The sequence below is a fragment of the Salarias fasciatus genome, chromosome 2, assembly GCF_902148845.1.
Source record: "Salarias fasciatus chromosome 2, fSalaFa1.1, whole genome shotgun sequence".
NCBI lineage: Eukaryota > Metazoa > Chordata > Actinopteri > Blenniiformes > Blenniidae > Salarias > Salarias fasciatus.
In genome coordinates this window covers 30,367,715-30,389,149 of record NC_043746.1, presented here as the reverse complement: position 1 = coordinate 30,389,149, position 21,435 = coordinate 30,367,715, and the positions used below count along the sequence as shown (strand labels likewise).

The 21,435-nt window shown below is 48.6% G+C and overlaps 2 protein-coding genes across 7 annotated transcripts in view; one reads left to right on the top strand and one right to left on the bottom strand.

The window, feature by feature from the left end:
- LOC115400731 (LIM and calponin homology domains-containing protein 1) overlaps nt 1–16,383 on the top strand; it is a 64,278-nt gene extending 47,895 nt beyond the window's left edge. For 3 of the 6 annotated variants that reach the window (XM_030108766.1, XM_030108752.1, XM_030108781.1), the window contains 19 exons: nt 415–705; nt 3,663–3,789; nt 3,867–4,024; nt 4,131–4,611; nt 6,688–6,969; nt 7,135–7,219; nt 7,307–7,383; nt 7,477–7,558; nt 7,911–7,985; nt 8,836–8,864; nt 9,556–9,669; nt 10,985–11,077; nt 11,241–11,405; nt 11,586–11,680; nt 11,780–11,938; nt 12,905–12,982; nt 14,004–14,112; nt 14,299–14,401; nt 14,824–16,383. In XM_030108766.1, coding sequence (XP_029964626.1) covers nt 415–705; nt 3,663–3,789; nt 3,867–4,024; nt 4,131–4,611; nt 6,688–6,969; nt 7,135–7,219; nt 7,307–7,383; nt 7,477–7,558; nt 7,911–7,985; nt 8,836–8,864; nt 9,556–9,669; nt 10,985–11,077; nt 11,241–11,405; nt 11,586–11,680; nt 11,780–11,938; nt 12,905–12,982; nt 14,004–14,112; nt 14,299–14,401; nt 14,824–14,849 — 2,629 coding nt within the window. In that variant the 3' untranslated portion in view covers nt 14,850–16,383. The remainder of the gene's footprint in view (nt 1–414; nt 706–3,662; nt 3,790–3,866; nt 4,025–4,130; nt 4,612–6,687; nt 6,970–7,134; nt 7,220–7,306; nt 7,384–7,476; nt 7,559–7,910; nt 7,986–8,835; nt 8,865–9,555; nt 9,670–10,984; nt 11,078–11,240; nt 11,406–11,585; nt 11,681–11,779; nt 11,939–12,904; nt 12,983–14,003; nt 14,113–14,298; nt 14,402–14,823) is intronic. The other 3 variants (XM_030108788.1, XM_030108774.1, XM_030108759.1) reach the window with 2 other exon arrangements.
- A 2,026-nt stretch (nt 16,384–18,409) lies between these two features.
- phox2bb (paired like homeobox 2Bb) lies at nt 18,410–20,681 on the bottom strand. Its single transcript, XM_030108967.1, has 3 exons — nt 20,072–20,681; nt 19,240–19,427; nt 18,410–18,865 (listed from the first exon to the last, which is right to left on the bottom strand). Exons 1-3 carry the CDS (start codon nt 20,310–20,312, stop codon nt 18,434–18,436), a joined length of 861 nt encoding a protein of 286 aa, XP_029964827.1. The 5' UTR covers nt 20,313–20,681; the 3' UTR covers nt 18,410–18,433.
- Between the last annotated feature and the right edge of the window lie 754 nt (nt 20,682–21,435).

Here is a 21,435-nt window from a genome sequence, read left to right as displayed (position 1 = left end):
TTCGTATTTGACCTTATTTTGAAAACCTGAGGAGACTGAAACGGGAATCAGAGGGGAAATGTGCTGTGTGTGTTGGTACACAAACACACACGCCTTCAGAGAGCGTGGAGAAGTGACCCACCCTCAGGATGTGAGGAAATGAGCCGCCTTCCTTCCCCGACCCCGAACCGGCTGGGACCGAGGCCGCCAGCAGCTGGACGGGCTCTCCCTCCCCGCCGTGCATTCTGGGAATTTACAGTTAAATAATAAGCCTCCCAGAAAGCAGCAGTTCATCACCGGGTGACAAACGCAGTGCGGGCCGAGCTGAGCTGAGCTCTGACGGGACTGTTCTCAGATTAATGTCGAGGAGGAGCGTCTGCTGGTAGGGGGCGATAACCAGGCAGCATCTCGGCTCGTCTGCTCTGCTCTCCGCAGCACTCCGTCCCGCTCCTGCTCAGAGGAGCTCTTCCACCACTCGCTGAAGGTGGCCGCGGCCTCCGCCCACGCCGCCGCAGAGGACGCCGCTCTGAGGAAAGACTCCACGGACGCAGCGGAGGGAGATGACAAACGGCCACAGCACGCCACCAGCCCCAGCCCCTCGGACTTCCTTCCTCTCCCCGCCGCCGTGGAAACGAGCGACAGCGGCCGGCGGAAAGAGCGAGCTCTGAGTGAACGAGACGAGCGGCGAGACGGGACGGCGTGGGCCGACTGCAGCCTCCCGGCAAAGTGAGCCTCATACCACATTCAGACGGCAGAAGGCAGCAGCGAGCCGCTTCACTCACCTCTGGAGTCAGACGATGCTCTGTTGTCATGGCGCTTAACAGCATGCGAGCCCCGCCTGAGTCCAGCCTGAGCCTGAGCCTGAGTCTGAGCCTGAGCCTGAGCCTGAGCCCAGGCTGAGCCTGAGCCTGCACACCCATCACCTTAACCTGACGACTGCATGACCTTCTGACCCCTGTGCAAATCATTATCACAGCTTCTACTCACAGACTGTGACCAAATGTCTTCTCCTCCAATCCCTTTCTTTTTTCTGCACTCGGAACGTTCAAAAAAAGCTTTCATTGATCATGCATGACCTTTAATCTGTTTAGGAGATGTAATGAGTTTAGTCTGAAAGAGAACATAGCTTCAAATATCAACTCAAATAAGTTGAGGAATTTGTGTTGATTAGATTATTTCTTTGTAACAAAGCTCCTTGTTTTCATTTCCCCTTTGAACCGTGTCACACTGCCTGGGGCGTGCATGTGTGGGATGAGCAGCCAAAACCTGTCAGCTGATGCTGAATGCTTTATTGAACCGACCACAGTCGTGTGTGTGAGCAGCTCCCGCTCACACCCATCCTGCCGTTTGGGACGAGTTCCCCGCCGAGCTGATCCCAGGGCTGATACAGCCGCTGCATGGCGTCAGGCTAACGCTAGTTTGCTAGCATGCAGGTTTTGCTAGCTTCATGGCAGCAGCTTGTCTGAAGGAAAATGTGTTAAAAAAATAATTTTCTTCTTCGGAATTTTTACCATTTTCCTATTAGCTTGGCCAGTTTTGGCCCCCGGGCCTTATGTTTAACACTCCTGGCCGAGGAGTCAGAATCAGGATGAGCTGTTTGGGCCGTTTGGGCCGTTGGATCATGTTTTAGGGCTGCTGATCCCACAGATTCATGTTCCATGAAATATAACAAAACTGGTCGTTCATCCAGCAAGGAAATAATCGATCAAACCGTTTCTTTCTCGAATTCTTTAATGCATGTTGAGATTGATAAAAGTTCTCCAGCAGCCACAGATCGATCATCTCAGATAGTTCAACCCCTCAGGCCTTTCATCACATCCCTCCGCCCAGACCAGATGTTCCTACATGACGAGCAGGCGAGCATCTTCGGGGACGGGTGCCGGTGGAGGCAGTCCGCTCTCTCTGTTGTGGGGCGCAGACCACAGCACACGCCCTCCCTCACACCCCCTCGGTCTGAAGCAGGCCGTGCGAGGGGAGGAGGACCTCGGTGGCTGCTCCTTTCATCTGCTGCTGCCTAATTCAGCATGCATGTCTGTCTCTTTTAATAATTTAGTGCCGCTGCATCCTCAGATCATTTCCATATGCACCTCATTATATGGGAGAAGTTTGGGTTTGCAGGGCAGCAGAGGCTCTGTGTTGTGGGGGAGACTGCCCCCTTGTGGCAGGACACTTTCTCCTGCCCGTGATTTCTGCATCATCACCTCACAGATGCCCCTGTGGCTGACCTTTCACCTCTTCAGTTTGAAGTATGCATGAGTAGAAGAGTAGTTTTCCTCTGTCCTGAGTGTTGTGTTCATTTGTGACTGTGCTCTCTCTTCATGTTCTCGCTCTTCTGTCCGTTCAGAGAGTCAGACGATGCAAAGTAAGTTTCAACTCTTTTATCGCTCAGACACCCGTCTGTCTGCTCTGCACCTCAAAACCAACGCTGGCTTCACGTGGTTCCTGTAGGCAAGTGGGAAAATCTGACAGCTTGAAGCAGTTCAGAGGTTTTGTTTTTTTAAATCCTAAAGGTTAAAACGTTGATATCCGGAGGAAAAATCATAGGTTAGGGCTAGATAACTCTCTTAAATTAGAGAAAAATCTTCGTATTTGACCTGATTTGTGAATAAATTGTCTGAAAATAGATGATGTGAAACACACTGCATAACTTTTCTCATTTTGTTTGATTTTTATTGCAAAAAAGAGAAAAGTCACTGCTGATTCAGGACAGCACTTAACTTTTAACAGCAGTGAAGCTGTTTAGTTTGTGGTTTCCTGGAGGGAGCCCATCACTCTGGGATTTATGTGAAACAGTGTTTTGCTTGTCTTGAAGGTGAGTGTCTTTCCCGTCCTTCTGATTTTCCCACTTTCTCTACACATATTTAAGAGTTAAGTGACTTGTTTGAGCACCACAGTGTCTTTGGCTTCCACACTTCAAAAAAACTTGTTCCCAGTGAATCTTTCTTGCGTCAGTCGTTCTGTGTGAGCGGTATTGAGAAGCCTCTGCACGCTTCATGCAGGGCTTCCATTCCACTTGGCCCTGGCGGCGCCTCAATCAGAGTGCAGCTCACCATGAAGCTGAAAGGAATCTGGAGATGATTCATGTGTGTTTGACAGACCTTCAGCGTTACCTGGACCGCCGTCCAACACAAATAACACAATAACATGCCAGTCATCTCCCGCTCGAAGCTCTTCTCCTCGACAGGTTTTCCACTTTGCTTTTCGCGCTGAGCTCCATCATGTTGATTAGAAACACGCTTCCCGGTGTGGTTTTGATCCAGGATCATGCGTTGGCAGTGCGTCAGTTCCATGACGAGCAGATCTTTTTACACCTGCATGGCTCCAACAGTGAAATTCTGTTGTCCGTTCAACCCAAACCTGGATGTTTTGTACACTCTCTGCAGATTCCACCGCTTTCTAATGAACTCCTGCACATCTGTGTTAATGTCAGCTCTCTGCGCTCGTTAGATGATGTCTTCATACATTTCTTGTAGAAACAGATATTTCGTTGGAGGATGTAGTCAGCAGCTCAGATCAAGAGGAATTAATAAGAATAATCCCCACATTACAGTCCAGTGCAGGGAGGGGAATCTGTCTGAATGTCCCAGAAGGGGGAAGTAATCTTCCTCTAATTAATGTGAGCAGATGAGCGGTCTGTCCCGGTGTTTGACGGTGCGTGCTGCGTGTCTCTGTCCTCCCTCCAGGAGTGTGAGTATGATCGACATGCGTGGCGAGGAGGAGGGCGTCCTGCAGCCGCACAGCCAGGTCCGTCACGAGCTGATGCACAACCAGTACAACCGGCTGAAGGAGGAGGAGGACCACTGGCAGGACGTGAGTGCCGCTCGCTGCGCCCCACCCCGCCCCCCATGAAGCCACGCCCAGCCGGCTAACGCTCACCTGTCCGGCAGGATCTGGCCCGGTGGAAGAACCGGCGGAGGAGCATCTCCCAGGACCTGATCAAGAAGGAGGAGGAGAGGAAGATGATGGAGCAGCTGATGTCCGGAGGAAGCTGCGTCTCTCAGAGGAGGAGAAGCATCAAGACGTACCGGGAGATCGTGGAGGACAAGTAGGTGGCGTTCACAGGAAGTGAGCCAGTTTTCCCTCTGTGGGGATTAATGAGACTCTAACTGCTGTGCAGCTGTCTCACACGTCCGTCTTCGTTTTGTCTCCAGAGAGCGGCGTGAGGAGGAGCTGCGCCTGGCGTACCGCCGCGCCCGGACGCCGGAGGAGGCGTCGGCCATCCTGCAGCGCTACGCCCAGCGCTTCTCCATCAGCGAGGCGGTGCTGGAGCGCCTGCAGCTGCCCAAGCTGCTGGACCGCAGCGTCTCGGCCGACCCCGCCTTCCCCTGCGCCCTCCCGCTGTCCGTGTCCCTGTCGGCCTCGCCCACCACCCCGGACCCCTTCGACTGCGACCCCGACGGGCCCCTCAGGTACCTGCGCCAGCAGTCCGCCCCGGCCCCCAAGTTCACGTCCACGCTGGAGGCTCGGGTGGAGGAGTTTCCCAAAGACTCGGCGCCGCACCACCGGCCTCAGATCCGCTCCCGGTCGTCCGAGCCGCCGGCGACCAGAGCCCTCTCGCCCAAAGCCGTGCCTTTGCTGACGCCCAAGCCTTACCTGTCCCGACCCTCGGCCGCCGAGACGTGGAGCAGCAAGGTGAGACCTGCAGCGGCAGAACCAGCAGGCAGTTTGCATGTTCTCCCTGGTGTTCTCTGCATGCTCCAGTTTTCTCTCTCTGCTCAGAGACGTGGCCGATCAGGCTGAAACTCTGGGCTGCTGTTGTGCAGTGGGATGGAGGACAGTCTGAGATGATCGGCCGCTGTGTCTGTGCACTGAATGAGACAGAAAATGATCCAGCCGACAGTTTAGACTCTGACAGGGAGGTAAAACCCTTCAGTTACTGGCATAAAGCTGAAGCCGTCGCCTCCAGTTACTGTTCACCCAAAATAATCACGCTGGGACGCCACAGCGATTCAGTCAAGTCATAGATGTGATGGTTTAACCACGTTCCCAGTCCCGGCTGCCCCCCTCCCCTCAGTGAACCCCCCTCTTGGCATTTGCATTGGAATGCCTCAGAAGTGTCCCGGTGACGAGCCGGCCTTCAGGAAAACACCCAGACACCGTGTCATGTTTCAATTTGGCTCAAAGCGCCTCGACGGGATCCGCTTCCCTTCCTCTGGGAGGAAATCACCAAATGGGAATATTTCAAGTGAGATGTGGTGTTTTGGTGCAGCGGGGAGGGGGGGGGCGAGTTGTTACCAGACCAAACGGAGCACAGCGCCTTTCTGGAATGTCTTGTCTGGAGTCTGAGCGGAGCCCGGCTCTGAATGGACCCCTCTGTTCCCTATTGACTTAAGAAGCTGACAAGTAGGACCCTCTCAATGTGAAGTGGTCTCCCGGCGGACAAAGACGGCCCACACAGGCCGCGGGGAGCGGGACGAGAGGGAGGAGGCATTCAGCGGGCTGCAGCGCCGGGCTCCGGTTACCGCTCACACACAGATTACTGACGTCTTTGTTCCCGAGGCTCCGAGGGAGCAGAGCCAGGCGGCAGGGATCCTCAGATTCACTCACATTCCCAGATGACGCTCAGCTATCCTCTCTGTTTCTGTTTCTTTACAAATTAAAGGTGACATATGATGCTATTTTTCAGTCTCGTCATATAGGTCTCAGAAGCCCAAAAACATAGAATTAGGTTTATTCGCCCCAAATTCATCCTTTGTTTGGAGTTTCAGAGGTCTAAAAAGTGGCTCTGAGGAGCCCTCCTCAGAACAGCCTGTTTCTGAGCCTGCTTTCCTGTATGCACTTTAACGCATCTGGCCACGCCCACTCTCACACACACACATGGTGGGGGCACAGTGAGGGGGAGTGGTTAAATCCCCTTATTTCAGGATAAGCGGACCAAACGCAAACCCCACCATTTCAGTTTCAGTTTCATTTTCACAACATGTGGTGTAGCAAGACAGCGAGGAAGCAGACAGTTTTCATAATGAGGCTTCGGCAACGCATACTACTACAAGAAACTCTTCACAAAGTGAAAAATGCACATTATGTCCCCTTTGAAACAGTTTTAACTGTAAAAAGTTACTAATCTGCGATTATTTCAAGCTGTCAAAAGTTGCATTTGTTTTCAGAGTTGCAGAGCAGAAAAAAATACAGTCTGTTCTTGGACAGCTTCAAACTGCTTCTTCTTTTTATGTAACACCAGTTTAGAGCATTTTAAAGGAGCCGTATCATGTTTTTCCAAGAATGCCAAAGTCTGCTACAGGTAATGAATTTTATTCGTATGGATTACTCAAACATGCATGAATGAAGATAAATGATGAATAAAGCGAGGTTTTTCTGAGGTAATCACACACTAATAATGTTGAAAGCTCGTAAAAGTCCATTTTTCATGATATAGCTCCTTTAATTACTCATATGGAGTCCACACTGTTCTCTAACGGTATGAAATCGTGGAATTATTGTGAGTAATGTTTGAAATGTATAGCTGTAATATGTCTGTTGATGCTCAGGAAGAGCGACTATAACAGAGCTTTACTGGAGGTGGTTTCCTGTGAGGTTTAAATCAGCATTTTGAGTCATAGAGTCTGAAACGTTTCAGATCAGAGAGAGCTGAGGTCCTGCGCCACTTCCAGGTTTATATACGAGCCTTTCATCCTCTCGGTCGTCTCCTCTCTGAAGCGTCCCGTTGAGCCTCTCAGCAGCTCTGAGTCTTCCGTCTTTCCTCTCCAGGCCGACGGTCTGCTCAGAGTTAACGGAGACGCCGGAGGCGACGACCTTCCCGCTTCGCCCGAGAGCCGAGAAACGGAGTCGGCTCCCAGATTCCAGGCGTCCCCGTCCCCAAGCACAGGCGGCTCGGCCGAGGCCTCGGTCCCGGTCCCGGCCCCCTCCCCCTCCCCCTCCCCCGCCGGACGGGAGAGTCCGGTGTCGACGACGGCTGAGGAGAACCAGAGAGGGACGAGTGCAGCTCCAGAGGATTCAGCAGCACCAGCCAGGCCCACCTCGCTGCCCGCGGTGTGTGTGTGTGTGTGTGTGTGTGTGTGTGTTTCCTCTGTAAGGTGTGTTTGTGGGATAATCCTGTGAAATGTTTGGTTTCGATTCAGACTTTAATGTCAGAATTCAGAGTTGTTTTCATGAAAGCAGCTGAACAAACTGCTCGGTTGGGTTGGGTTCTTCCAGGAGCTGCAGACGCCGGAGCAGAGCTTCGGTCAGGCCGGAGGTCGCTCATCAGAGGAGGGCAAACCGAACGCCGAGGCGTCTGCAGGTCTGAACGCCGCCGGCCTGACGCCTCGCCGCCTCGGTTCCCGGACAGACGTCCAGCGCCGGTCATCTGCTTCTGGTGTGATTTCAGAGGCGAGGCCGGGAGAAACACGGAGCGACGCGCCGAGGGAAAACGTCCAGGCCGGAGTCGAGGCACAGCAGCTTCAGGTGAGACCAGACGGAGGAGGAAACCGGCCGGAGAGTGATCGATTAACCGATCGATCGATCGATCGATTAATTGACTGATGGATTGATGTGTAGGAGCGAGCCTCCCGTCCAGAAGACAGCTCACACACAGCGGCGATGCCTCCACTCTCTTCTCTGGGACTTCATCCAAACACAGGTGAAACCACGAACACACACACACACACACACACACACACACACACACACACACACACACACACACACACACACACTGCCTGCTTCCTTCTGTACATCTCCTGGATCTCAGATCCCTGCAGCCTGTTTTTTCTTTCTGCTTCTCGATTTTCTTCCTCTCTGATTTCTTTGAAATGATTTCTAAATCATGTCGGCAGTGAAGGAGTTATGAGAGAGACCAGACGTAGCAGATGTTACAGATTCAATAACAGCTGTATTACAAATAGAACAGCAGGAAGTGAATCTGTCAAATGAAATGTATCTAAACCGAGCTCTGGACCCTCTCCTCCTCCTTGTTGTTGATTTCTCTGTAGAGTTGGAGCAGAGCGGCAGGTCTCCGCTGGCAGCCTCCAGCCCTCAGCTACGCCTGGAGTTCTTCGCTCCGTCAGGTAAAGTTCTCGCTTCCCTCGACTCGTTGTTTTTCTGTTCTGGTGCTCAGAGAGGGAAGAGGCAGGTCTCAGTGCAAAGACGACATGTCAACAAGGCCGATATGAAAGAGGAAGAAAGACACAGACACACAGATCACTATCCAACATGTCATGAAAGTCAAGCTGTTGAAGCTTCAAGTTGCTGTAAAAACTGAGTTCACTTCACAAACTGTCCATCTTCTTCATCATCATCGTCATCGTCGTCAAACGCCCTCTGAAGCAGTTCAGTCTGGAGCCGACTCTGAGCTGCCTGTAGAGGAACTCCTGCTTCTCTTTTTGGTGTGTTTTACAGATTCAGCTGGACCGTCTGCAGTTTCTTTCGGTGTCGTTGAGGAACTTGTGTTTCAGATTTAACGTGACGCCAGCCCTCCAGGCTGAGGAGTGTGAGCGCTGGCTGAGAGTGGGAGTGTGCAGAGATCCTCAGTCTTTACATCTTAAAGAGATTCTTAACTTCAGTGCCTCACATTTCTGATGTTTCCACCGAAAATCTGCAACATTTCAGTTTGATTCTTCTTCTCGTTTAAATGTTCACATGTTGAAAATTGTCTTGAAGCAGAAAATGAAGCTCGATCTGGTCTCAGTAAAAAGGAAAATCTGCAAACTGCTGGTAAAAAGGTGATTTCATTAGTCTGGTCCATTCACTTGGAAGTTAAAGAAAGAAAGACAGACGTGTCTGCAGCTTCTGGTGGACTTCAGCTCTTCTCATTCCCTTTTTCACTCCTCAGGTTGTCGAACCAGCGTCTCTGGTTCTTTCCTTCACACGATGAAAGCTCCTTTTCTGTGTTTTAATAACTGTCTCCTCGCTCTGCAGAAAACCCTGACAAGGACCGCCGAGGAAATGTGAGTAAAGCCGCAGAGAAAGTCGTTTTCTGCTTCTCATCTGGCTCCTCAGCTCCTGCTCCAGTTCACTTTAACACCGAGAGAAAACAGATCGGAAACGCTCAGATGACTCTGAAACCTTCACGCCTCTCAGAGATTAACCCCACAGCTGTACAGATGTCATGATGAGTCAGTCACATGAGCACACGCGTTAGTGGGGGGGGGGGTTCTGTATAATTTTAGCTCAAATCGGTCAAATAGAGAATAACCATCATAAGAAACACACACACACACACACACACACACACACACACACACACACACACACAGCTGTTGTTGTAGCATGCCAGATGAAGACGCTGTGGTCGATGGCTGAGACGGCTTTTCTTTTCTTTTCCTTTCCTTCCAGCTCATCCCTCTGTCTCTCTCTCTCTCTTTCTCTGTCTCTCTGTCTCTCTCTCTCTCTCTCTCTCTCTCTCTCTCTCTCTCTCTCTCTCTCGCTCTAGTAGGAGTCCTTTGGCTAGCTTTGGAGTTGTGCTGTTGTGGTAGACCAACTATTTCTGTCTCCTCCCTTCTTTTCCTCTCTTCTGTGGTGTGTGCGTGTGTGTATATATGTGCATGTGTGTGTGTGTGTGTGTGTGTGTGTGTGTGTGTGTCCTGTGTATTTGTGCACGTGTCGGTGTGGATCTGTGTGTGTGTGGCGGTCTATCAGGTGTCAGTCCCGGTGTTGCCCCAGGCCAGGCGGGCTGACCGCTGGTCTTGGGACCCGGATGAGGAGCGAAAGCGTCAGGAAAGGTGGCAGCAGGAGCAAGAGCGCATGCTGCAGGTACACAGCACGGCTGGAAGTACACAGTGTGGCTGCAGGTCGAATTAAAATTCAATTTAAAAGTTTAAACGTAAAGGTTATTGTGTCGGTGTTTTAGCGGTTTGGCCGCTCCAGGCGGAACTGATCAGTGTGTGACCTCTGAACTAAAACCACTTTGACACATCTGCTTTATGGGTGAGGCAAAATTGGTGGAAATCAAGTCATAAATGATCAAATTGTTCTGGTAAACATTGAGAGAAATGTCTCTGGACTCAGCTCAGCTGTTCAGTGGTGTGAACAGTATTACCCAAACAATCAGAGGAGTGTTAATGTGGAGACTTTTAGCTGCAGAAGTGACTGATTCTGGAGAGTTTAACGCTTGTTAAGATGTTTTGATAGAATGTCACAGGAGGCTGTTTGAATATCCTCACGTTTCAGTGGATGCTGCACAGAGTGCTGAAAACTCAATCCTTCCTCTGAGTTTGGATTAAATGTTCTTGAAATTACAAACTGAAGCTTCACAGCAGTCGGTTCAGGAGGAAGATGCTGTTGTGAAGTGATCCGAGTTCCTTCTGATGAATAGAAACATCTCGTGAGGCTTTCTATTTTATTTCATTCCTGTAAACATGAGTCCGGACCCTGCTGCTCCGTCAGGCGTCTCAGTCAGAAGGAGGAATCACGCCATTGCTTTTTGTTTGTTTTGCACTCAGCGCCGCTCCACCTGCCTGTATGGAACCACTAGATGGCGCTGTGTGCAGTGGTTTGACTCCATCTCATGCACACACACACACACACACACACACAGAGTCCCAGACTTGTGCTGCTGCTGCTGCCTGGTCAGCCTCTCTCTCCTCAGTAACGTCCAGGATTTGCTCATCTTCAGTCATGGCCAATAAGCCCGTTTCTGAGATGAGAGGCTCCGGTGGATGAGTGTGTGTAGCATCGGTGTGTGTAGCATCGGTGTGTGTACCTCGGTGTGTGTAGCCTCGGTGTGCTCGGCATCACCTGCCGCCCCGCCGTTCCTCTCCCTCCTCTCCGTTGTGTGTCGGCTTGATGCTTCTGCCTCCTCCTCTTCATCTCGGTGCTGAACCTCGCCGCCTCCCAGCATGCTCGGTGTTTTCCCTCCGTCTGCACGGCCTGCTTCTCTTCTCCTTTGACTGCTTTCGGTCCAGAACAAGCAAATAACGCCTCCACAGTAGAGCTCAGATTCACACACTGGAGGGAATCGTAGAAGAAGCTTTCTGTTGTAAAGAAGCGCCGGAGTTTTCCCTGCAGCTGGTGAAGCGGCGAGCGTTCTCCACGTTACAGCCGTCTGCATGGCGTCTGTCTGCTGCAGGAGAAGTACGAGCGCGAGCAGGAGAAGCTGAGGGAGGAGTGGGAGAAGGCCCAGAGGGAGGTGGCAGAGGAGGAGAGGAAGTACCACGAGGAGGTGTGTGTCTGAAATGAATATAATATAATATAAACATATATATTCATGTGCTTGAAAAAGGTCAAATTCCTGACCTTGCTCTCAGTTCCCACATTACCGTCCATCACCACGTTCCTGGTGTTCTGAGCCAGTGGTGTTTGAAGGTGTGTGTGCTTGGCGGCAGGAGCGCCGGATCCTGGAGGCCACCGTGACCCCGCTGACCCCCCGCTCCTCCGCCCTGCCCTCCCCCAGCCGGACCCAGCTCTCCTCCGCCTCCGAGCCCCGGGACGCCATCGTCCGCTCGCTGGCCGACTGGGAACGCAAGCAGGAGCTGCTGGAGAGGCAGACGGTAAGCCTTCACCCCGTCATTACTTCATCCATTCATCCCTCCATCCCTTCATCCCTCCATCCCTAGTTACAGAGTTTAAACTCTGGGTAAAGTCAGGAGAGAAGGCCGAGCTGAGACCAGACACCCGAAGGTTAATGGTTCATAAAGTCATAATAATCCGGTGTGTGTTTCTCTGGACAGAAGGAGAGCGGCGAGAACGTGGAGTGCAGACGGAGGGAGAACGACAGGACCAGCGATATCAGCACGGCTGACGACAGCATGAAAACCGGCAGGAGGCGAGTGACCTCCGACCTCTGCTCTGCATCTTGTGGTTTCCTTAAACGGTTGTTTCCCGTTAGTCTGAACTGTGTGTAACCTCGGCGTGCTTCCCTCAGCCTGATGAGTATGAGCAGCAGTCAGGCGGAGACGGCCGCCCACAGCTTACAGAACGGCCAGAAGCCTCCTCCAGCCAGCGGCAAGGCCTCCACTCCCGTCAAGAAGCCGCAGGAAGCGTCGGACAGCGGCCGGTCCGGCCGGCCCGCCGGAGAGCGAAGGTGTGTAAACCTCCTCCCCGATCACAGCTGCAGGTGTGTCGCCTCCATTTACACTCCTCCTCACTCAACACGCAGGGTGGAAACACACTGGAACATAAAAACATGTGTAATGCCGGTGTTGTACACCAGGGGGCACTGTTGAGTCATTTTCTGGATTTCAGAGGGTTTTTTCTTCCTTGTCTGGTAGTTTCAGTGGTCTGGGTCAGAGCTTCAGCCTCATACATTCACCTGAGAGCGCCACCTTGCGGTGTAAACATCAACAACACATAAAACAGTCTTTAAGATGACAGATTAGGACGATTGATTTTCCTCAGTCCCCCCCTCTAATGCCAATTCTTTTTTTCAGACGCAAATCATAACGTGTTTTACTGCAGATCCTCATAAAGTCATCATTTTTCATTTATACTATTACAGAAAAACACTACATTGTCTTTATATTATTTTAAGAAACTCATTTGGAAGTTCTGTTTTTTTTTTTCTGAAAGAAAAACTTATTGAATCGTGTCTATTTCTCCCCTCTTCGCTCTTGGTTTCGTGTGTTTTGGTTTAATCTCACATTAGATTTGAACACGAGTCTCATCCTATGAGTGCGCCAGTGATCGTGTTTGACCAGCAGGGGGCGCCTGGTGCCACGTTTTCCTCTGCTTCACGTGAAATAACCTGACTGCATCCTCACAAATGAAGAAAAGAAAAACTATTTGCACTGGAGTCATCCACAGTTGAAACACTCACTGCACACAACACACACACACCACACAGAACGCACACACATACCACACACACACACACACACACACACACCCTTCAGAGCACAGATGAAGCTGCTCCTGCCTCTCAGTGATTCCACTGTTGCTCTGCCTGCTATTGGTGTGTGTCTGATGCTGCCAGCCAATGGTGCGCCTGTGAGTCACCACCATCCTCATCCTCATCTTCATCCTCATGTTGCATGTTGCTGTCCATTTCCAGGAGCGGCTCCTCTGACAGTAAGGGCCGCGGCCCCTGCCGGCCCCCCGCCGCAGCCTCAGAGCCTCCAGCGCCCAACAGGTATCAGGACCAGCTCGATGGCAGCACAGAGGCTTTGAGAGGCCGAGGAGGAGCAGCTCCTCCGCCTCATTCCCCGCTTTCATCCCCCGACAGCCATCTCATGAAGAGGAGCTCTTCATTCATACTGTCTCTCTTCCAAATCTGTTTATCTCTGGTATTACTTATCAATGCAATAACTCGCTCAAGCATATAATATAATAATAATAAATGAAAATAAGGGCTTTGACGTCCACAAAAAATGGTTAAATAAATAAATAAATAAATAAACAATGTCCAGACAGTATTGTCCAAGTAATTTTAATTCTATAGGGATGTAATTACCAGCTAGTAATGCTGTAACTCTTCAAATTGATGATAAAATGTTGTTCCAGCACCTGCTGAACAATTTGAACACATCGTTTTACTGATTTTATTACATGAAAAAAGGTCAGAATTATAACGTTGTGGGCCATTGTGCCAGTATTGGTTGTTACAGACATAAATATGGCTTCAGAAATTATGTAGAAGATATGATTTTAAATATAAAACAATTTGAATATAAATTATCCCAGAAAAGTCTGCTGCAGACGGAGGGTTTTTTTTTTTTAAGTGGACAAAATCAAACGTTAAAATAACGTAATTTAAATGAACTGCAAACACACGACTGAACGTGCTTTGAAAAATCAGGTATTTCTAAAGTTCATGTGGTTTTTATTTAGTGTGGTAGCAAAAAAAGGATAGGTTTAGTAATACCACAACAGCTACCATCAGACAGGGCTTCTCTATTGTCACACAGCAGAGTGCATGCTGGGAAATCTCCCAAACATGTCACACAACAACAACAACAACAAAAATGATTCAAATGTGCAAAAGTTTTCCAGAATCCAAGCAGCTGAAAGTTTTTCTGACAGAGTGAGCAGTGATAGCCAACAGCTGGGCTCTGAGACGAGCCGGCGGTCTCAGAAGACGCCCGAGGTCCTCTGCAGCTGGGACTCTTCACGAGTGCAGACTCCGTCCTTCAGCGTCTGTCCTCGTCCCGCAGGTCGGTCAGCGGGAAGAAGCTGTGCTCCAGCTGCGGCCAGCCTTTAGGGAAGGGGGCCGCCATGATCATCGAGACCCTCAGCCTCTACTTCCACATCCACTGCTTCAAGGTCAGAGTGGAGACGGAGACAGGCCGTCCTCCAGGACGCCTCGTCCTCAGTCAGGCTTTGTTCATGGAAGTGCTAAACGTGGAGGAGGATTTAGATCATGATTGTGTTGTGTTGAGTTGAGTTCTGAATGAGGACGTTCTGAGTAGAGTCCATATTGCTCTGAACTAGACGTGTCTGTCTCCACAGTGCGGCGTCTGTAAGGGCCAGCTCGGGGACACCACCACCGGGACGGACGTCCGGATCAGGAACGGCCTCCTCAACTGCCACCAGTGCTACATCCGCTCCCGCTGTGAGTCCCTCCAGTCCGTCCCCCCTCTGTCCCCCCCGTCCCCCCTCTGTCCCCCATCCCCCATCAGTCTAATAAGTCTTATCACCACATTTTCACAGATTAAAAAAAAAAGCTGATTTTAATATAAACTAAATGATACACAGAGAGGGGATTTGGATTTACTGTTTTCTGGGCTGTGTGGTGAAACTCTGTCTTTCAGCCACGGCTCAGGTGTGTATTTTAATGTGCAGGTTTATTGCAGCAGGTGAAGAGGAGGCCTAAAGTTTCCCTCCAGCAGCCTGAGCGTCTCTCCTCCAGCCTCCTCTTCTCAGAGCTGGAGCGTCTTTCTCAGGACTCCAGTCTTTATGGTTTTCCCTCATCCAGAGCGTCTGGTCCTCCAGTTTAAAGAGCGAGCATTCAGGGTCTGTGTCTCTCCCCCCCAGCGGCCGGACAGCCCACCACGTTGTGACGCTGGACTGAGAGAGAAAGGCTCGGCGGAAGAAGCTCCATCGCTGTTTCAACCCCGTGTTCTGTAAATCCCGTCCTCCAGCGCGCCGGGATCTTCACGTCCTGCGTCAGAGACTCCTCGGCCGGCAGACAGTCCAGCAGCTCCTCTGGAGCGTGACAGAAATGTGGATTTGATTGGTTCTCATCCTGCTGGGGGGGGGCTTCACACACTCCTGATGGATCCATGAACACTGTTATTAAAACCTGCTAGATTCTCTTTTCCTCCAGTCTGGCTTCACATGATGGAAATGTAGAAAATCACATCACTTTTTTTAATCAACAGAGGAAAGTTGTAATTATTTGAAAGGAGAAAAAGTGAACATAATGCTGAATTAGTATTTCAGGAGCTGGGATATTGGCTGGAAGTTATATGAATATGAATTTTATGCTCCTTCAACCTGGAGTAACACCAAACACGGACATGCAATGAGTTAAAAAAGTGCAATATGGGCAGGAGTTGCATCTTGAAGAGCAGTTCTTCTCCCTCGGCTCTCTTCAGCATCAAAAGGATCTTCTCATGTGGAGTTTGAGTTGGCTTTAAGGCAATAAGAGGGCTTGTGGGCAGCAGGGCGCTCCCGTCGGGTCTGTGGAGACTTTAACGTGCCTTAGGAAGGAAGACGAATGCAGGAAGCTACACGCCAGCTGTGTGCTGTTTCATTTGACCTTTGTGTTTCATACGTTTTCTTTGGGGTGCATGATGGAGGGACTGGGCCGAACTGAAACTCCGGAGCTGCGCTCTCCTTCCCATCCTGCTTTTATCTCTTTCCTCTCTGACTGGTGGTGAAAGCTGAGGCCACAGTAGAAAGCAGGGGACTGTATGATTCCTTCAGACGGGAAAACCATTGATTTTATTTTGAATGTTGTTTTATTCTAGAGAGATTTAGGCTTCTGTATGATATGAAATGAGGTAATTTTGATAATTGCTCAGTAATAGAGTTCATTTATCCATTAAAGTATATGTAAAGAATACAGGACATGTAACATGTAGACAAACAGCAGACATGAACACAAACCAGCAGCAGTGCAATATCTGGAAGAAAACTAAAGACGAACCCGTGCGGCTCCTTTCAGCGCTCCTGCTTGTTTTTTATTATTTTAAACTGAGAGGAGCTCCGTTCTCTTGTGGATGTGAAAAGAATAAGATGCACGTTTAAGCCTAAAACCAAATGATTTGCTGGATGAAGGCAAACTAGCAGCCTGATCCTCCTCTTCCTCTACCTGAACTCCTCTTCCTCCTCTTCCTCCTCTCCAGCTGAGCTTCTCCTCTTCATCTCTCTGATCTTCAGTATTTTAAAGCTTCTGTTTCTTTGTGTATTTAGTTTTTAGTTGAATAAATCTCAGCTGAGTCGCTTCTCGATCTCTGAATGGAAACTTTAACGTCTGTTCTGTATTTATTGTAATATTCACCTCAACACTATCCCAGTTATAGATGAATTCCATGTTTAAATGCAACTGCATTTATAGCATACTGTATGTTTATAAATAAAATGTTATTAATTAAATGTGTCTTCTTCTGTCATTTCTGTCAGGAAATGCTTGTTATCTATGTTTCATTTAACTGAACCAAAGCAGATTTTGAGTTTTTTTTTTTTTTTTACTAAATTGTGTCTTTTTCATGAAATGAAAATAGTGGAAGTTTAAAAACTGAATAGTAGATTTTCTTTTTTTTTTCATTCCTATTCGTACATTTAAAACTTTTTATTGACCAAGCATGAGCGGATATTGGTAGAGTAAAAACAAAAATCCAAGTATTAATAATAATATATTTTAATGTGAATAATCCACTCGTTCGGCTTGTTTTACCTTGTCTTTTTGCTCTAGAAATAATTTTGAATTGCTATTAACTGCTAATAAAATACAGTTTCTTTTAAGATGATCGCAGAACAAATAAAAAAAATAGGAATAATGTCTCAACTAGTTTATCTTAAATTTTCGTTTGTTAAACGGGAGAATATTGTGAAGGACACCGAACGGTTTGGTTCACACAATGATTCTTTATCTATTTTTTAATAATCTCAAAGTATTTTTGTGTTAATAAATGAAATCTGCGCTTTTTTAAAATGAAGTCGGAAATATGTTTTTCCACATAATTTCTCAAAATTGTTTCATTTCGATTTAAAAAAATACAATTAGCTCTAATTCATCATTAAAATGTGTCGAATTTATTCAAATAACTAAATCTAAACTCCAGTTGAGTCTTTGGATGAACTGAAGCAGTCGGGCTTCGAGCTGCTGTCCGTGGTGCTGAAATCTTTTCCCTCCGCAAACCGAACGTCTCAGTTTAGCAAGAACAGAAGAAACCCTTCAGTCAGTTTAGTTCATCCCCCCAAAGAAAAGATGACAAAAGCGATTTTTTTTTCCTTTTTTATCATCAACAATCATTTCAATGGTACACCTGGAAAACTATGTGCACATGTAGAAATATTTCCTTCTTAAATATAAGCATTCATTACCTACATATAAATAACTTTCAGATCCTGGACAAAACATGTCACATAATGCTCACAAAGTGGGAAATCATTGGGAAAAAAAACAGACATACAACATGCAAATTATAGAGAAATAAATACAATGTTTGCATCCATCCCCCAGATTTTTACCCAAAATAAATTCTTCCGAGGGAATTTTGTAAAACATCAAAAAGACTCGTATGATCGATCTACAGGGGGATATGGCCTATGGTTCAACTATAGGAGACAATAATACGTATTAACACTATACAGTCTGAGCCACAAAAACACTGCCGTAGAAAGACACACAAAACACACATTTCCTGTCAGGGAGGGTGAACATTGCAGTAGTTTGTGCCTTTTTTCTCGAGGAAATAATTGTGTTTATATCGATAATTTAAAGAAACTAAACTCTCAGCAGCCCTGGAAATGAGCGACAGCTGTAAGAGGATTCTTCCACACTGCGGGGCGAGTCTGTGGTGAAAACAGCAGAAATGCATCAGAGTCTTCTGGATCTTGTTTTTCTTTTTGTTTTTTTTTTTTTTTTTTGTTTTGTTCAGACCTGTGGAGGAGTCTGGATATCAAAGGTCTCTGCAGCAAACCGAGCATCAGTGGATCTGTGGGCTGAGCGAGGCTTTGCTCTGATGGTGCGACGCGTTTCCGGTGCGTTTGGTCAGAAACTGAACACAAATAAGTCAACAGTTTCCACTTAGAAATGGGATTTCTGTGTGAAAACAAGCTTTGGATCCGAAATGTTTTACGCACAGCAGTGTGAAAACAATTTTCACTTTTCTGTTGGTAAAGAAAAGATCGAAGTCTTCTTTTCTACCGTGTTTGCCTGGAAATTCGGGAGAAGTGAAGCGTTCATCCACTCGGTTAAGTAAAGGAAAGACATGTTATGACTTGCTGAGATGGATATTTTACAGCAAAACCGTCAACGGACCACAAGAAACGTCGCAAAGCGTAAAAAGAAAGTAACAGTAGTTGTATTTTTCTCACTGCCTTTAAGTCTGTCGGGGGCGATTGCTTTTCAGTCTCCGGGACGAGGAGGAAGCGCGCGCGTCTTCTCCTCTTCCTCCTGCTCTGCGGGGCTTCATTAGAACATGCTGGTCTTTACTAACGTGGCTTTGGCTCCGTTCTGTCTTTGCAAGGACGACAGTACGCTGGCGAAGGGCCCGCCCAAAGAGTCCGGGATGGAGGTGATGGTTCCCGGCGCGGTGGCCCAGCCTTGGCTAGGCGCCGTCACTCCCATGCCGGTGGACACGGAGGAGGTCTTCACCTGCTCCACCTGTCCGCTCCCGGTGGTGTTGACCTGGCCGCCGGTGGGGCTCGGTCCGCCGCAGTTGGAGGTGGGCACCGGGTTCGGGCCCGGCCCCCCTGTGCTGTCGGGGTCGGTGGTTTTGGTGTCTTTGCTGTCTTCGTCTCTCGAGTCGGACTTCTTCCCGGAGCTGGACTTGGCGGCAGCTGCGGCCGCCGCGGCTGCTCGCTCCTGCTTGCGGAATTTGGCGCGTCGGTTTTGGAACCACACCTGTGCAGATAAAGAATAGAGGTTATTGGAAAAACGATGAAAGGTCATCGCAGATTTGGATAACTGGCTTTAATTACTCTCTGTGAAACTGCCATAAACACGCGTTGTCGAGAAAAGTGATCCATATCGTGCACTCATCGAAAGAATCAACAAGATCTTTTTTTGTTCCTTGGTCGTGTTCAGTGCTGCACCCAATCAAAGAAGCACATCAGGTATTCAAGTACTTCACTACCTGAATGATTTAAACTGTGTGATTTGTCAAAATTGGCTGAAATGTTTCTTGTTTGCGTCGTAAATCCAGCTGTGCGTAATTGTGCGTAATGAGGCGCAGCCGTGGCAGGTTGGCGCCAGTTGCAGAGCCGGCGGTCTTGTACCTGCACTCTGGCTTCAGTCAGATCAATTTTCAGCGCCAGCTCCTCTCTGGTGTAGATGTCCGGGTAGTGTGTCTCCGCAAAAACCCGCTCCAGCTCCTTCAGCTGCGCGCTGGTGAACGTGGTCCGGATGCGCCTCTGCTTCCTCTTCTCGTTCAGTCCGCCGTGATCCGTGAACAGTTTGTACGGAACTGTAAGCAAAATGTCAGCGTTAGCCGCGCAGGGGGGCTTATCTGCGCTGTAATGGGGAGATATGAGGCTGTATAATTGAGATGTTGTCAAATGAAAGTAAATTTAAATTCGATATTTTCTATAAAATCGGGTTAAGGACACCCGGCTAAAGCTTCCAATTGCGTTATCCCTTTGATTACCTGTGAATTAGTTCTGAATTGATAACGCTGCTGACCTGTGATGCGGTTAATTGTAATGTTAAACTAATTGTTGCTCCTCAGATTGAGGCTCAAGTTTGAAAACTTGTCATAATGTTCCCATCCGCCCCGCTTGTTGCTACTGTAACTCCAATTCGGTGTCAATAATGAGCTTTAGTCTTTGGTTATCTAATTATTTTCGAAGCTTTATGTCTCATCGCAAAGTAAATAAATTATGCCTATCATTTTGGCAGCTTAAGATAATTCTGTTGGCGGTTTTGGGTGTGACTGGGATAGTATAACCCCGTAACCAAATTACCGCTTGCCTGCAATCGCTTCTAACGTGATAAATTCTTTCATTTGTGTAAGCAAATTTCGTTTGGTAAATACTAAACACATTTCCATTTTCAAATGCAATCAAGGCGTCCTATAATACAGCGGGTTGAGGCTGCGGAGCCGCTGCTTACCTGCGGCGTACGGGCTGCTCTGGTGGTCCCGCAGGGTCCCCAGGCTGCAGGACCCCGGCGTCAGCGACGGACAGCCGGAGGTGGCCCCGAAAGTGGTCCTGATGGGATTGTACTGAAAGCCACTGGCCTGACTGCACGAGCTGAAGTCCGCATAGGCCGATGCCAAGCTCGACGTGTCCATCCCGGCCATACATGACTCGTAGGCAGAGGAATTTAGGTAAGAATACTCCATTTTATACATTTGAGAAGGCTCGGCAGATTTAGAAGGCTGCACTTCCCTGGAAAAAAAACAAAAAAAAAAGTCAAACAAAATCACCCAAAAATGGGCTGGAAAGAAAAAAATAATAAAAAGGGAAAATGAGGAGGACGCGCGGTCAGAGTTTTGGGGGAGAGATGACTGGTTTGGTTTGAACTAAACGGAAGAAGGCTGGACGGTGGGTAGATGCTCACTGCTCAGCGCCTGCTCCAAAACTGGCCTCCTTTATAGGAACCTAGCCCTGTTTTATGAAAAGCCCCCTAAGAGCCGCCTAGCCCGAGGTCTCTAGAGCATATAGTCCTCATAATAAACTTGGCTCTTTCCGCTTGGACAATAGCAAAGCGTTTGGTCTTATTGCTAGCGCTTTTTTACATGACAATAACTCATCAGTCTATTGGGCTGGCACTGGGGGCCCGGGCTGTCCAACCTCCCTATCATTGATCCCCTGCATCTCTAATTAGAATTTAATACCACGCCATTACGCACCCCTCCACCGCCGCCGCGCCGCCCGCCTCCACCACCCATCCACCCCACTCCTCTCCAACCACCATCTTGCCCTTTAATTCAATCACACCACTTGGAAATAATGAAAGTTGGGTGACGATTCTCCCTGATCCAATTTTCTCCAAGCTTTTAAGCCTTTTAAGCGACCGTATACCTTGGGCAGGATTTCACATAGTATTCCCCCTCTGCCTCTTCTTTCTGCCCGTCGGCTCAGACTCTTCTCCCTGTTTTCGACTCTCATCCCTCGCACCGGATCGGCTCCACACACGTCTTTTTTTTATCGCTGCTGTGTTTCAGAGAGGATCGAAGGATCTGTGTGAAGCGCGCTCGGTTCTCTACATTGATTTGTGTCAGTTTGTGTGAGAAAACGCCCCCGACAACCAAAAAAGACGCCCAGATGAATCATTTTGAAGTCATCAGAAGATTATATTTAACCTTTTTTGTTTCTTTTTAGGTGAGAATAAAAGTATTGATAAACTGCGCCTTTAGCATTTCCACAAAAATCGCACGGAAACCTTGACTCAGTGCGCGCAAATCATAGTTTTAGATAGTTAAATCAATAACGTAATTTCTGCTTAATGTGTTGCAGCATGAAAGAAATGAA